This window comes from Stegastes partitus, unplaced genomic scaffold, assembly GCF_000690725.1.
Source record: "Stegastes partitus isolate 25-593 unplaced genomic scaffold, Stegastes_partitus-1.0.2 Scaffold100, whole genome shotgun sequence".
NCBI lineage: Eukaryota > Metazoa > Chordata > Actinopteri > Pomacentridae > Stegastes > Stegastes partitus.
In genome coordinates this window covers 447,643-460,584 of record NW_007577831.1, presented here as the reverse complement: position 1 = coordinate 460,584, position 12,942 = coordinate 447,643, and the positions used below count along the sequence as shown (strand labels likewise).

Below are 12,942 nucleotides of genomic sequence, written 5' to 3'. Positions count from 1 at the left end.
ACAGTGTTTGAGCAGAGTCTTATGTGAGCTGGTGTGCTCAAGGTGCTTTAAGTGTGGAGGGAGAAGTAAGGGCTTCACAGATATGCATTTTCTAGAGGAATCAGCAGTATAGAGTTATATCTAAGCCGTTTTAAGGCATGGTGGTATCATTTTTATGGAAAAAGGCTTCTAAATATCTATCTTTGATACAGCTAGATCAACAACTAAAGAGGGACTTTAAATTACTTGATATTTTCACCTCAACTGAGTTTCCCTCATTTAATCAGTGTCTTCATTGTGTTTCTGTTTTTTCAGCTGTTTCGTCGTGTTGCGGCTGCCCTCCCAGGGATGGAAAGTATGCAAGAAACAAGCAAAGAAGGGAGTATCCTTTAAGCAATGGACACATTATCGTAGCAAAGAAATCCTCTTTTCATATTACGAAAAACCCATTTCAATAACAATAATACAGGTGCTGGTCATATAATTAGAATATCATGAAAACATTTATTTATTTCAGTAATTCCATTCAAAAAGTGAAACTTGTATATTATATTCATTCATTACACACAGACTGATATATTTCAAATGTTTATTTCTCTTAGTTTTGATGATTATACCTGAATACTAATGAAAATCCCAAATTCAGTATCTCAGAAAATTTGAATATTGTGGAAAGGTTCAATATTGACGACACCTAGTGCCACACTCTAATCAGCTAATTAACTCAAAACACCTGTAAAGGCCTTTAAATGGTCCCTCAGTCTAGTTCTGTAGGCTACACAATCATGGGGAAGACTGCTGACCTGACAGTTGTCCAAAAGACGACCATTGACATCTTGCACAAGGAGGGCAAGACACAAAAGGTCATTGCTAAAGAGGCTGGCTGTTCACAGAGCTCTGTGTCCAAGCACATCAATAGAGAGGCGAAGGGAAGGAAAAGATGTGGTAGAAAAAAATGTACAAGCAATAGGGATAACCGCACCCTGGAGAGGATTGTGAAACGAAACCCATTTAAAAATGTGGGGGAGATTCACAAAGAGTGGACTGCAGCTGGAGTCAGTGCTTCAGGAACCACCACGCACAGACGTATGCAAGAAATGGGTTTCAGCTGTCGCATTCCTTGTGTCCAGCCACTCTTGAAAAAGAGACAGCGCCAGAAGCATCTTGCCTGAGTTAAAGACAAAAAGGACTGGACTGCTGCTGAGTGGTCCAAAGTTATGTTCTCTGATGAAAGTAAATTTTGCATGTCCTTTGGAAATCAAGGTCCCAGAGTCTGGAGGAAGAGAGGAGAGGCACAGAATCCACGTTGCTTGAGGTTGAGTGTAAAGTTTCCACAGTCAGTGATGGTTTGTGGTGCCATGTCATCTGCTGGTGTTGGTCCACTGTGTTTTCTTAGGTTCAAGGTCAACGCAGCTGTCTACCAGGAAGTTTTAGAGTACTTCATGCTTCCTGCTGCTGACCAACTTTATGGAGATGCAGATTTTATTTTCCAACAGGACTTGGCACCTGCACACAGTGCCAAAGCTACCAGTACCTGGTTTAAGGACCATGGTATCCCTGTTCTTAATTGGCCAGCAAACTCGCCTGACCTTAACCACATAGAAAATCTATGGGGTATTGTGAAGAGGAAGATGCGATATGCCAGACCCAACAATGCAGAAGAACTGAAGGCCACTGTCAGAGCAACTTGGGCTCTCATAACACCTGAGCAGTGCCACAGACTGATCGACTCCATGCCACGCCGTATTGCTGCAGTAATTCAGGCAAAAGGAGCCCCAACTAAGTACTGAGTGCTGTACATGCTCATACTTTTCATGTTCATACTTTCAGTTGGCCAACATTTCTAGAAATCCTTCTTTGTTCTTTATTCTAATTTTCTGAGATACTGAATTTAGGATTTTCATTAGTATTCAGGTATAATCATCAAAATTAAGAGAAATAAACATTTGAAGTATATCAGTGTGTGTAATGAATGAATATAATGTGCAAGTTTCACTTTTTGAATGGAATTACTGAAATAAATAAACTTTTTCATGGTATTCTAATTATATGACCAGCACCTGTATGTGAGCAGACTGAGCTCAGAGGAAGCATTTTAATCCTGATAGCATCGTTCACTGCTCACTTTTTAAATTAAAGGAGTTCAGGGATTGAACTCAGCGTTCTGACATCTGTTTAACGAGGTGACAGTTACCTGTCTAATTAAATGTGTTTTCATTGCGACACTCTTGCTGGATGATTTTCAACGCTGGTGCCTGACAAGTGTAGTGAGGGGGCGGTCAGTAAGGCAGACAGTCGTAGCCTGCAGTTTTGTCTGCAGTGGGGAGGCAGGTTTGCTCATTTAAACCAGTGACAGGACTCTCAGCCACCAGCCATCAGTCAGACTCTCCTCACTGGCACTTCATATCTGCTGCTGCCAGCTGAGGTTGTCGTAGCTTCACCTCTGGAAGATTTGTCAGAAGCTGAAGCAAAACAAAACTTAACTCTCGCATTGGATTCTTTTTGTTCAGGAAGTAGAAGTAGCAATAACACTGCAAAACAACTTATCACACAGGTATTAACAGCATCACAGATAGTAGTCCACTCCATAAATTGTTAACTGAAAAGCGCACAGTAGAATTTATTGGATTTTGTTTCATTTAAGGAGTGAATTTCTGCAGTACGCTCTCTTTATGTAATTCTTCACCACACATGTGTGTTTATCTGATGTTAAACGAGACAAATTCAGCAGCTGAGACAGATTTGACTGTAATTTTCATCAATAAGTGAAGAGAGCCCTCAGGCTGTCTGAGCTCCTCTGCTGCTCCTGCATTGATTTTTTACATCTGTTATTACATCCGACAACGAGGAAATCTATTTTCACACTTTTAGATTTTAGTTTTTTTTGTTAAAATAAGACTAGTGCAACAAACCCAAAAGCAGATAAACCAAGCAAAGATAAATAGACCAAACACAGTGGATTCAGAAAGTATCCTCTACATTTGCAGAATTAATTTTTTCGTACATTCCATTTTGACAGACAGAGGCCACTTTGACCCCAAGTGTATTCAAAGCTAAAAATTCTCTAATCTAATGAGACAAAAATTCCAACTCCAAGTAATTTTCTGGTAAACACCAGTCTCTGTTCAACACCTGCTGATACTATCCAAGAGGCAAACTCCGCGGTGAAAAATTAATCAAACATTGTGAAACGTACAGTTCCTCAAATGGCCACTTGCGACTGGTTCCAAAAATTAGCAAAGAGGTAGATTTAAAGAAGCCACGCCCTTCATGATGCATAACTTTAAACCTGATACAACTTAAATGGTTGAGTTGTATAAAAATTCATCCCATGTACAGTTATCATAAACAGGAAATGTAGTTATTGAGACCAAACAGGGTTTTTGTATAAGACTGTAAACGTGGTTATATCTGCTATGAAGTTGGACATTTTAACATTGACCAGGCAGTTAATTCTAGCTCTGAATGTGAATCAGCATCATTTCATTTTGTCACAGTTTCTCCCCTGAGAGCACCAGTCCTTCGTATCCTCCTCAACACACAAAACATGGTGCCATCTCTATGGTAACTGTGGAGGAATTATAAAATAGCTTTTGTTTTCTTACCATATAGCACCGTCACTTCTCTTCCAGCATGAAGCCATCTCACAGTGTGTCCTGCAGCATTTGTCTGCTGCAACTTGTACATAAATCAGACGCTGATTTTGTTGAGTGATGGCAGACCTGCATTTAGTCGCTCTGTGCATCTTGGATTGTCGCCCGCTCCTCGTTTACTGGAAGTAAACGAAGCCTCAATAATAAACTCAGTAACCTATCAGGCCTCTCCATCAGCCGCATTTCCTGGTTATAAGGCACATCTCACATTCTGCCGACTGCCTTCATTTCTCGTTCTGTTTTTCATCTCGGTCTTAATGAGGTATAATGGATGTGGGAGTAGGCTGTGTAAGGTGGAGGTGTGGTGATAGATGGCAGGTGATGGGCCCTCACTGACACTGTCACTAAATGGAGCTCCTCTGTTGTTATTGCATTTTGAGTAGTATTGATCTCACTGGGAGAAGGGCACAGATAGGCTCAGTCTAGGTCATGTTATAAAGCCTGAAAGCTCCTGTATTACCACGTGCAGTGTATAAGCTTGGTGTTTTGGATAGTTTTCTCTGTGTCAAGTAACAATTTATGGACTCTGAAGCATTTGACGCCAGAAAGCCAACAGAGATGAATAAAATATAACCGTTGCTGAATAGAGCTGGTCTATATATTATAGATATTTAAACAGCATTCACAGTATGTTCTTTGTTTCCTTTGATTGCTGCTTTTAAATTGGGAACGGACAGGTCACGCTGATTTATAGTCGGTGTCGAGGCCTATGGGGCGCAGTCCTCTGCTCTTTCTCAGAACAATTTCCTACCTAATCATGGTGTGTCATTATCGCTGCAGGTCTGCAGACAGCCAGAGTGAAGAGGGTGCTTGACCCAGATCAAGTGCAGGGGTCATGTTACTAAGAGAGCTAGAAAGCAAAATAAATCACAGCAGGTTGGTCAAAAAAAAGATGACAAGAAGTGCAGCTTCGTGATTGTGTTAATAATTTGTGTTTCAAAATTTTTCATTGTCACTGATGTTGTGTTCTGGCAAAGCAGTTAAGTTCTACTTGACAAGTGAATATGGTATCTGGGTTTTCAGTATGAATCACAAAATGCATTTACGACAGAGAACAGTGCTTTTCTCCTTCCAAATGAGAGTCACTGAAATATCCTCCAAATAGCTGCAGTATTGTCTATGTGCTGTCTTTTAAACAATAAGCCTCGTCAGATAAACCAGTGTTACACTGATGGCTGCCTCCTGAAAGCTGAGCATTCATTGTTCCACATGATGACATGTGCTACATTTCAGCTAACTGATGGAGGAATTGACAACCCGAGGTAGATTGATAGTGTTGTTTCAACCCAAACGTTTGTTACCTTTGTAAAGAATCCAGCCTTGTGGGTAACCTGTATCTGGGGTAGATCCACCGATTATCTCATTTCAGCAATTGTACACCCTTGATTCCTCTCGACTCTTCGCATCTTAGTCCCTCCACCACAGATGCGAGCTGAACTGTTGTTTTAAAGCAACATCAGTTACATATGACGTGGGGCACAACTGCGTCATCTGTCCATTTTTTTGTTATAACCTACCACTGTATTTTATGATCTGTCAGATGAGGAGAACAGTGTTTATCATAACTTACAGTACATAGTTGCTTCAGTGGTGTGCCGTCAGGGCCAGCAAGGTCTTCTATGCTGGCCTAAACTTTACCAGAATCACTGACTTACGTTGTAATATTTTCCCATTAATCGTTTCACTTTATTCCCGATAGTGTGTTTTCTTCATTTAATAGCATGTGTCTGGGCTGTGGTGCTTCCAGCAGTGTATGTTTATGTTAAAGCTTCTTTTCTTTTTTAGCGACACTCCCCCTGTTAGCTAAGACGCTAGCGTCTTCACTGATAACGAATAGCAGTGTTATCAGCGAAGACCACGGTAGAGAAATGAATTTCTTAGGAAAATTTGCACGTTTTACTGTAAAATATGTCAAATTTTCCAAACACGCAGCTTGAAAGACAGCATAGGGGGCCAAGACACAGCATGTTTTTTCAGGGAAAAAGCGTGGTGAGAACCTTGATGTGATGTATATGGTGCAGCTGTGACTGCAGTTAATGGAGACTTGTTGAATTGTTTTAACTGGGTTTCTTGCTTTACTAATGGCATTCATTCTCGCTACATGAGATACCTGTCTGTGGTGCAACGTCTTATTGTGCTGCCTTGTGCTGATGATGGTGTTAAGAGGTGGTTTGATTCCGGTAGGACTGAAGGCCTAGGAGTAAAATGCACGGCCACTGATTTGCAATTCAGTTCACAACGTGCCAGAATGTGACAAGAATGTACAGATGTCACATATTTTTATTACATATTTATGATATATAAAGTACGGAAGTGCATTGCATTCACTGGGTAAAAAAAAAAATTAGACACCCCATCTCGTAATTACAAGAAAAACTCTTGTAATTATGAGATAAGAATCTCAAAATTGTGAGATCAGGATCTCCTACTTACGAGAAAAGATCTCGTTATTATGAGATCTTTTCTTGTAATTACGAGATCCTGATCTCACAATTAGCAGATAAGGAAAGGTGCCGCATTGGCCACTGCTTCACTCAGAAAACTGCACACCCATGAAACTTCCAAAGTTGAAAGGATATTCACAGATTTGGACTTCCACAATCAATAACACTTTAACGAAACGTCATCAACACACAAATTAAACTTAGAATCCTCACCACACAGAAAATTGGACACCAATATACCAATAAACTATTCAGACTACAATCTCAAGTACCGGTAATTGGAGAAAATAAAAATAGGACACCTTCTTAAAAGGTTCCAGTGTTAATTGATTGAAACCAGAATGTTTAAATTGATTGAATAGCCTTTTTTTTTTCCAACTAACAGGTGTAGTATGATCAGCAGAACCTCTTTGATGGTTAGACTGAGTTTCAGTAGTCTACAGTACATAATAGTGAAGTTATTGAATTTTATTACCAATAAAAATGTATTAAAATATGAAAAACCTTTTTTTTTTGTCAAACTAACAGCTGTAGTATGATCAGCATGAGACAAGTGACAGCTGTAGTGATTTTAGTGACACTGCAGTGAATACCAGTGACGTTATTAGATATTTTTGTAGTGTGTGTCTTTCCTGGAACAGCAGTGTTGCAATTTGCAGACAGTCCCTGAACTCTGCTCGCACAGCCGGCTGCACATAGAGAGCAGTGTTATTTCTGCTGCACAAAATACAGCTGCTATTGATGAAACTATATTGTCCACCTCACACTGATGGTAAAGAGGTGTAATTTGTGTCTTGATGAAGTTTCGTTAAAAAGTTATTGATGCCAGAAGTCCAAATCTGTGAATATCTTTCCAGTTTTACTGAAGTACCCACGAAGAGGTAAATGCATATATGTGATATTCGGTATCTTATCTAGATACCGTATATCACATACATTTACCTCTTCGTAGGTGTGCAGTTTTCTGAGTGAAGCAGTGGCCAATGTGGCACCTTTCCTCATCTCGTAATTACGAGATCCTGATCTCATAATTACGAGATCTTTTCTCGTAAATACAAGATCAATTTGAGATAGGGTGATAGCACACTAAACAGTACTATACAAATAAACACAGTTAAATATTATGATTGAGTGATTTATATCATATACACACACACGTATGTCAGTCCTGCTCCCAGCACGGTTTGTATATTCCAGCTGTGTGTCATGACTCTTCATGTCATTGGTGTGGAAAAGACTTTATTTAGGACACATCAAGGATACGCCAACAAGCCTCCTCGATCCTTGAGCTGCATTTTATTAACTGAGACATCTTCTGTGATGATGTACCAGGATTGAGTCCTAGGTCTGGAGACTGTTTAAAATTATTTAAATGAGACGAGCCTACAGTTTCTGTGACATGTGAGTGATTCTAGCGTGTAAAAGCATTGATGTTTGCACCTCATAGCCGCGGCCGCAGCCACTGTGATTAAGCGTGATTAAATTATTGTAGTGAGCCATAAAGTGTTGAGACTGGCCGAGGTTTCAGTGAAATGACGGTTTAATTCTTACTGTCCTTGAATAAAGGAATGAAGATCTGGATCATGCGATGTTACGGCGGTGTCTCTATTTGCCTCCCTGTTACAGCTGCAGAGTTTATCTGGACAGTAAAGGTTAGCAGCTAACGAGCCAGGACAGGCTAAACACATTTAGCCTAAAACTAAAGGTCTCCCTACGAACTAGAAAAATCAGCAAAATCCAATTTAGCAGAAAAGGTTCTGATTCAGGACCACCTGTAGTTACATCTATGAGTAATGAAGCTGCTGTAATCAGTATTAGTTGTATAAACAGTTGAATAAATGGCATTTGAACGTGTTTGCTTACAAGGATCAACCCAGAGATTATTTATTATCCCCTTATTCAGGCGTTACCATCAGTTCTGTAGAACAGTTGCAGTTTTTTTTTTTTGCTTTTTTACAGTTTGCCGCTTTACTGTTTTATATGCGTGTTTCTAGCTGCAACCAGCAGGTGCTTTCTGCTGTAAAGCTCAGAATAACTTGCTGTAAACTTGTCAGGTTAGCTACAATGCTAATTCCGCTCACAGGGCATCACTTGGTGTCAGAGACTCAAAATGGGTTTTTGGATTTGACCTTGTAGCTGCATCTGCATGCTGATGTTGCACCACCCAAATACCTTCTCTGATCTGGTTTTAATGAATCCATGAGGTTGTTAAACCTGCAGTGTGGAGCCTTTGTCTCCCTCTTCTGGCAGTAAGAATTATTGCAGAAACACTGGCAACGCTTTCTAGAGTTTTTCTCCTTCTTGCAGATGGCACTTCGCAATATGCAGCCATAGTTGTAGAATTCTCTGTTTTACCGTTTGCTCCCCTCTTCAGCTCTGGCAAACAGATCTTTGCTGGTTCCCATCAAACTGGTACCCCAATGTGTCACCAAAGAAACAAGATTTAATACTGTGACGTCCTGTGAAACACAAAGAGATTTACCTGACACTGATAGGCCATATGCTAGCTTTTCTATCGTGATATTCCGTTCCACTATTATGGGATATAAAATCTCTTAATATATTCTGAAAATATATCAAACCATCCTACTTCCATAAAGTTTCCACACGGAGAAATCCTGCAGTGTTTTTGCAATTTGAGTGTGAAGATGGAGCTATCTTTTCTGCCGCGGTAGGAGTGTGAAGCATCAGTGACCTTGTTCTGACCAATCAGCGTAACACAATTACTACCTTATGATGTCAGTGAGTCAGTCTGTGTGTAAACAAAGATGGTGGCACGCTGTCAAAAGAGGCAGCGTGGATCGCCAAATCCAGATGAAAATCCAGAAAATCCTGCTTGCTGTATACATATTCTTGATCACTGCGGCAAGAACACTTGTGTTATGCCTCAAGCACAATGGGACACTTCAAGAAAAATTGGGAAAGAGTGGATATCACTGAAAGGAAGAGAGAGCAATGTCATGTTGCCAATCAAGGAGGAGGAAGAGAGCCGGGATCCATGCTAGGTTAAAGGCTAACACCTCCAGACCAACAGGACCGTCCTCCTGCTCTCCAATGTCCGCTCCCTCAACAACAAGCTGGAGGAGCTACGTTTGCTGTGAGAAACCCGCAGAGACAGGAGGGACTGCTGTGTGCTTGCTTTAACAGAAACATGGGTCCATGACAACATCCCAGACACCTATATAGCTGGAAGAGATGCAGACAGACTGGCATCTGCGGGTTCACCATCATCACACCATTGTGTGTGTCTTTGTGTTCCTGAAGACCTACCAATACTTGAAGAGGTTCACCATGTTCAACGTGATAGCGGTGCGCATGGATGCAGTGGCCCCTTCAGGAGGCAGCAACAGTGAATGTTTAGTGTCTTGCCTATCCCAGATGTTCATTCTGCAAAACTTACTAATTAAATGATCCTGAAGAAACGCTCTCTCATCTTGCCTGTACTACTGTACAGCAAAATGACAATGAACTTGATTTAATTTGATGCACATGTTGGACAGCGAGTACAATGAACTGGAAGCGTGTCCCCACTACCATCCTTCCTGTTACAAACGTTTCACGGACAAAAGACTATTGTTCTATGCCAAGCAAAGACGAGAAAAACAGAAATCAGGTGGTACTGGTGAGTAGGCCTACAATCGTATATGTGAAAAAAGTGTGTTTTTTTGTAGTTTGTGTGTGTGTAGTTTGCCTGCTGCTGCCGTGCTGGCCCTGTCTCTGACCGAGAACAAACAACACAACAGCTCGTCTGATTTTTGATTATTTAGACTAACATAGTGGAAGCACATTAGACAATGGAATTCTTCTGATCATTCCTTCAAATTTCATGTGTAGCCATTCATTGTTAATAAGTCCTCTTTCCCTCTTGGATGGATGGTAGGGCAGGCTGATTACATTTTTCAAAATAACTAAGTTTCTAAGATTCCAAACATTCATCTATTATAGTACTTGCTGATTCTATAGTTGTTAGTAATCTATTTCAGTTTGAGTTGCAATCAATGCAATTTTCACAAATCCCACAAGACAAACTTTTGCGTGTCAACATTCCTTATGCCATAGGAAAAAAAATCTTTAATTCAAAATGTTATCACAATAATGATTGATAGGCCTACAGTAATAGCCCTATCACTATCCAATTGAAAAAGGAAATGAAAATGGCATCACTGGTGAACAATTCTGTTCTACAAAGCTTTGGTTACTGCAGGATCATTTTGCTTTGAGTATTTGATATAATGTGCACCATCACCAGAAGGCCATGGCTGGAGTATCCATGAGAATCAACTCTCCAGCAGTTGGATGACTAATGATCCTGCTCCTAGAGAGGTGCTGAAGCTTATTAGCTATAAGTGTAAAACAGGAGAATGTGCTACAAAACAGTGTTCCTGTAAATCTACAAACCTGAGCTATGTGGGTTCAAGAACTGTCAGAATGATTCCAGAACAGCTAGCCAAGAGGACATTCCTGATGATAGTGATGACAGTGATGCTGATTATTCATTTTAGATATGAAGAAGTTGACACAGTAAGAGAATATAAATTGGATATCTCTTTTGTTTTTGACTGACCGATTGACATTGTGACCAAAGTAAATTAACTGTAGCACCCTCTGAAAATTAGCTGTAACATGTGTAATTAATATTTGACATGATACTAAATTAGAAATATTTATGATTTATTGTCTGGATAAATATTTTTTGCAACTGATATTTGAAATCATTCCCATTAAAACTATTTTGTCAGTCTTATATTGTGGACAGTGAAATACGCAGTTTGAGCTGTTGTCTTGATAAATACTTTTTCTAGCTTATATCTAATATAATGCCCATTGAGACTATTTCATCAGTAATATTTTGTACAGAGAGCAAGGTAGCTCCAGATATTACCAGATCTTTGGTATTAATTATTATGTTATTAACTTTGTTTATATTTTTCTACAATGGACCAAAGAGTCTGAACTTGAAGAGTTAAAGAATGTTTGGAACTTATTTGGAGCAATTTGTTATTCATTTTTGTTTATAAAATTGAATCCAAAATGTTGTATGTGAGGAATTAGGTCCTCCTGCGTACTTGTTTCAATAGGAGAGTTTTTTGAAATCATGATTTTTTTAAAATATTTTTTCTTCGCAACCGGTACTCCTATCCACTTAATATTCCATATATTGAACATTTTTGGGATTGTCTATATAAGTGTCAAATTTGAAGTGTATGGCCTTATTATTGTCTGAGATAATTGGAGTGAAAAATGCTATTAGAGGCTAAATTGTCCAATTTTTCATGAATTTTCCAACTTAGGAAGACGATAGCTCAATAACTGCAGGGATTCCGCTTGTGGAACTTTTTGTGGAAGAAGTTCAACTATTTTACTTGATAAAAACCACAATTAGAAGTATTTCCCACGATACTGGAATGGAAGTCAATTTCTAGGCACTTTCTGAGAGCTAGCCTATGGCATATGATGGGCTTAACCAGAGTTGTGTAAACTCATTTTGGTAACGTTTGAATTAAACAAATGTTTATTTATGAGTCAAAGTCTGGCACCAAATGTTTTATAATAGGTCAAAAGTCCTAAACACATACATGTAAACCTAACAAAAGTATGTGACACTGCATTGAAAGATAATCCTGCTTGACTCCATGGCTACTAGACTCAGCATGATCAGCTGATTGTAGCCATGGCAGCCTTTGACTGGAAAATTCAAACAAGAGAACCAATAAAAAACACGGCACTCAAAGTTTGCATGTACACTCCCAAATAATGGAGTCATCCTTACTGACTCACTTTGTTTATGAATAAAATGTTACATTGTAGTTACATGTAAGCTTTATACCAATCGGATTCAACCCCTTTGTAATCTCCAAGTTTTTGTTGAGTGGCTCTTTAATTTAAATGTCTTTGCTCAGTAACTGTAATTTTGTAATTGAATTATGCCGTAACATGTAGCCAGCTATTCCTCACCACTGTTGAGAAAATACATTTTCAGGGTTTAAGGTTTTAAGTCAAGCATCTATTTTTAAACTGTGAGCTCATGAACTACTGCTCAAACCTGTACAAGATTTCAGAATATATTTAGTGTTGAGAAGCTGCTGTCGACTAACTATACAGTACACACAGAGAGAGAGAGAGAGAGAGGGAGAGTTATCAGATGACTAAAATATTCAGGACTGACGGAGCTCATTTGGTTTGGTGATGTTGGCAGCTGAGATAAACCTTCAGATTCCAGATGGGAACCAATCCAAATGGGAACGCTCAAATCTTTCTTCTATTTAAACTCTGCCCTTGAAACGACATCGCGTCATGATGACATGCTACCATAAAATCTGAAAAAACACACTTGAACTGCTGCCTGAAACAGTTTGCAGCAGCCACAATGCAAAGCCTGACTGTAAGATGGGCATTTGAGAGCCACAGTGGGACTGTTTCCAATCTCACTTGCATACAATATGTAGGCCACAGTTTTTGGAGGCCTCCTCCTTTTACATGCATAATGTTCCCAGGAAAAATGAATAATAAGTAAGAGGCGGCGGCTGCTGCTGCTGCTGCTGCTGCTGCGCTGCCACATTTACCAGCAGGTAGTATATGGATGCAAGCACTCATTCATGATACACTTTCTGTCTCCTCAAGACTGAGGAGCTCATTCTCACAGTGTAGAATATATATTTAAAAAAAAAAAAGAAAAAAGAAAAACAGCACCCTGGAGGATCCGCCAGGAATAACACCTTATCTGCATTGTGGAAAAAAACTGCCAAATCATTCTGACTTACAGCAGCAGCTCATTAACACCCCATTGTGCACCAGCTTTAACTGCTGCACAGCGGCGCCAACGACTTTAGCCAACATCCGGTTTCAGTTTATTACTCAAATAACAA

The 12,942-nt window shown here is 39.6% G+C and overlaps 1 protein-coding gene across 1 annotated transcript in view; it reads left to right on the top strand.

The window, feature by feature from the left end:
• Nucleotides 1-12,942, top strand: part of rab6ba (RAB6B, member RAS oncogene family a) — a 90,260-nt gene that overhangs the window by 71,743 nt on the left and 5,575 nt on the right. Inside the window, exon 7 of the mRNA XM_008277546.1 lies at nt 295-361. Within this exon, the coding sequence (XP_008275768.1) occupies nt 295-361 (67 nt within the window). The remainder of the gene's footprint in view (nt 1-294; nt 362-12,942) is intronic.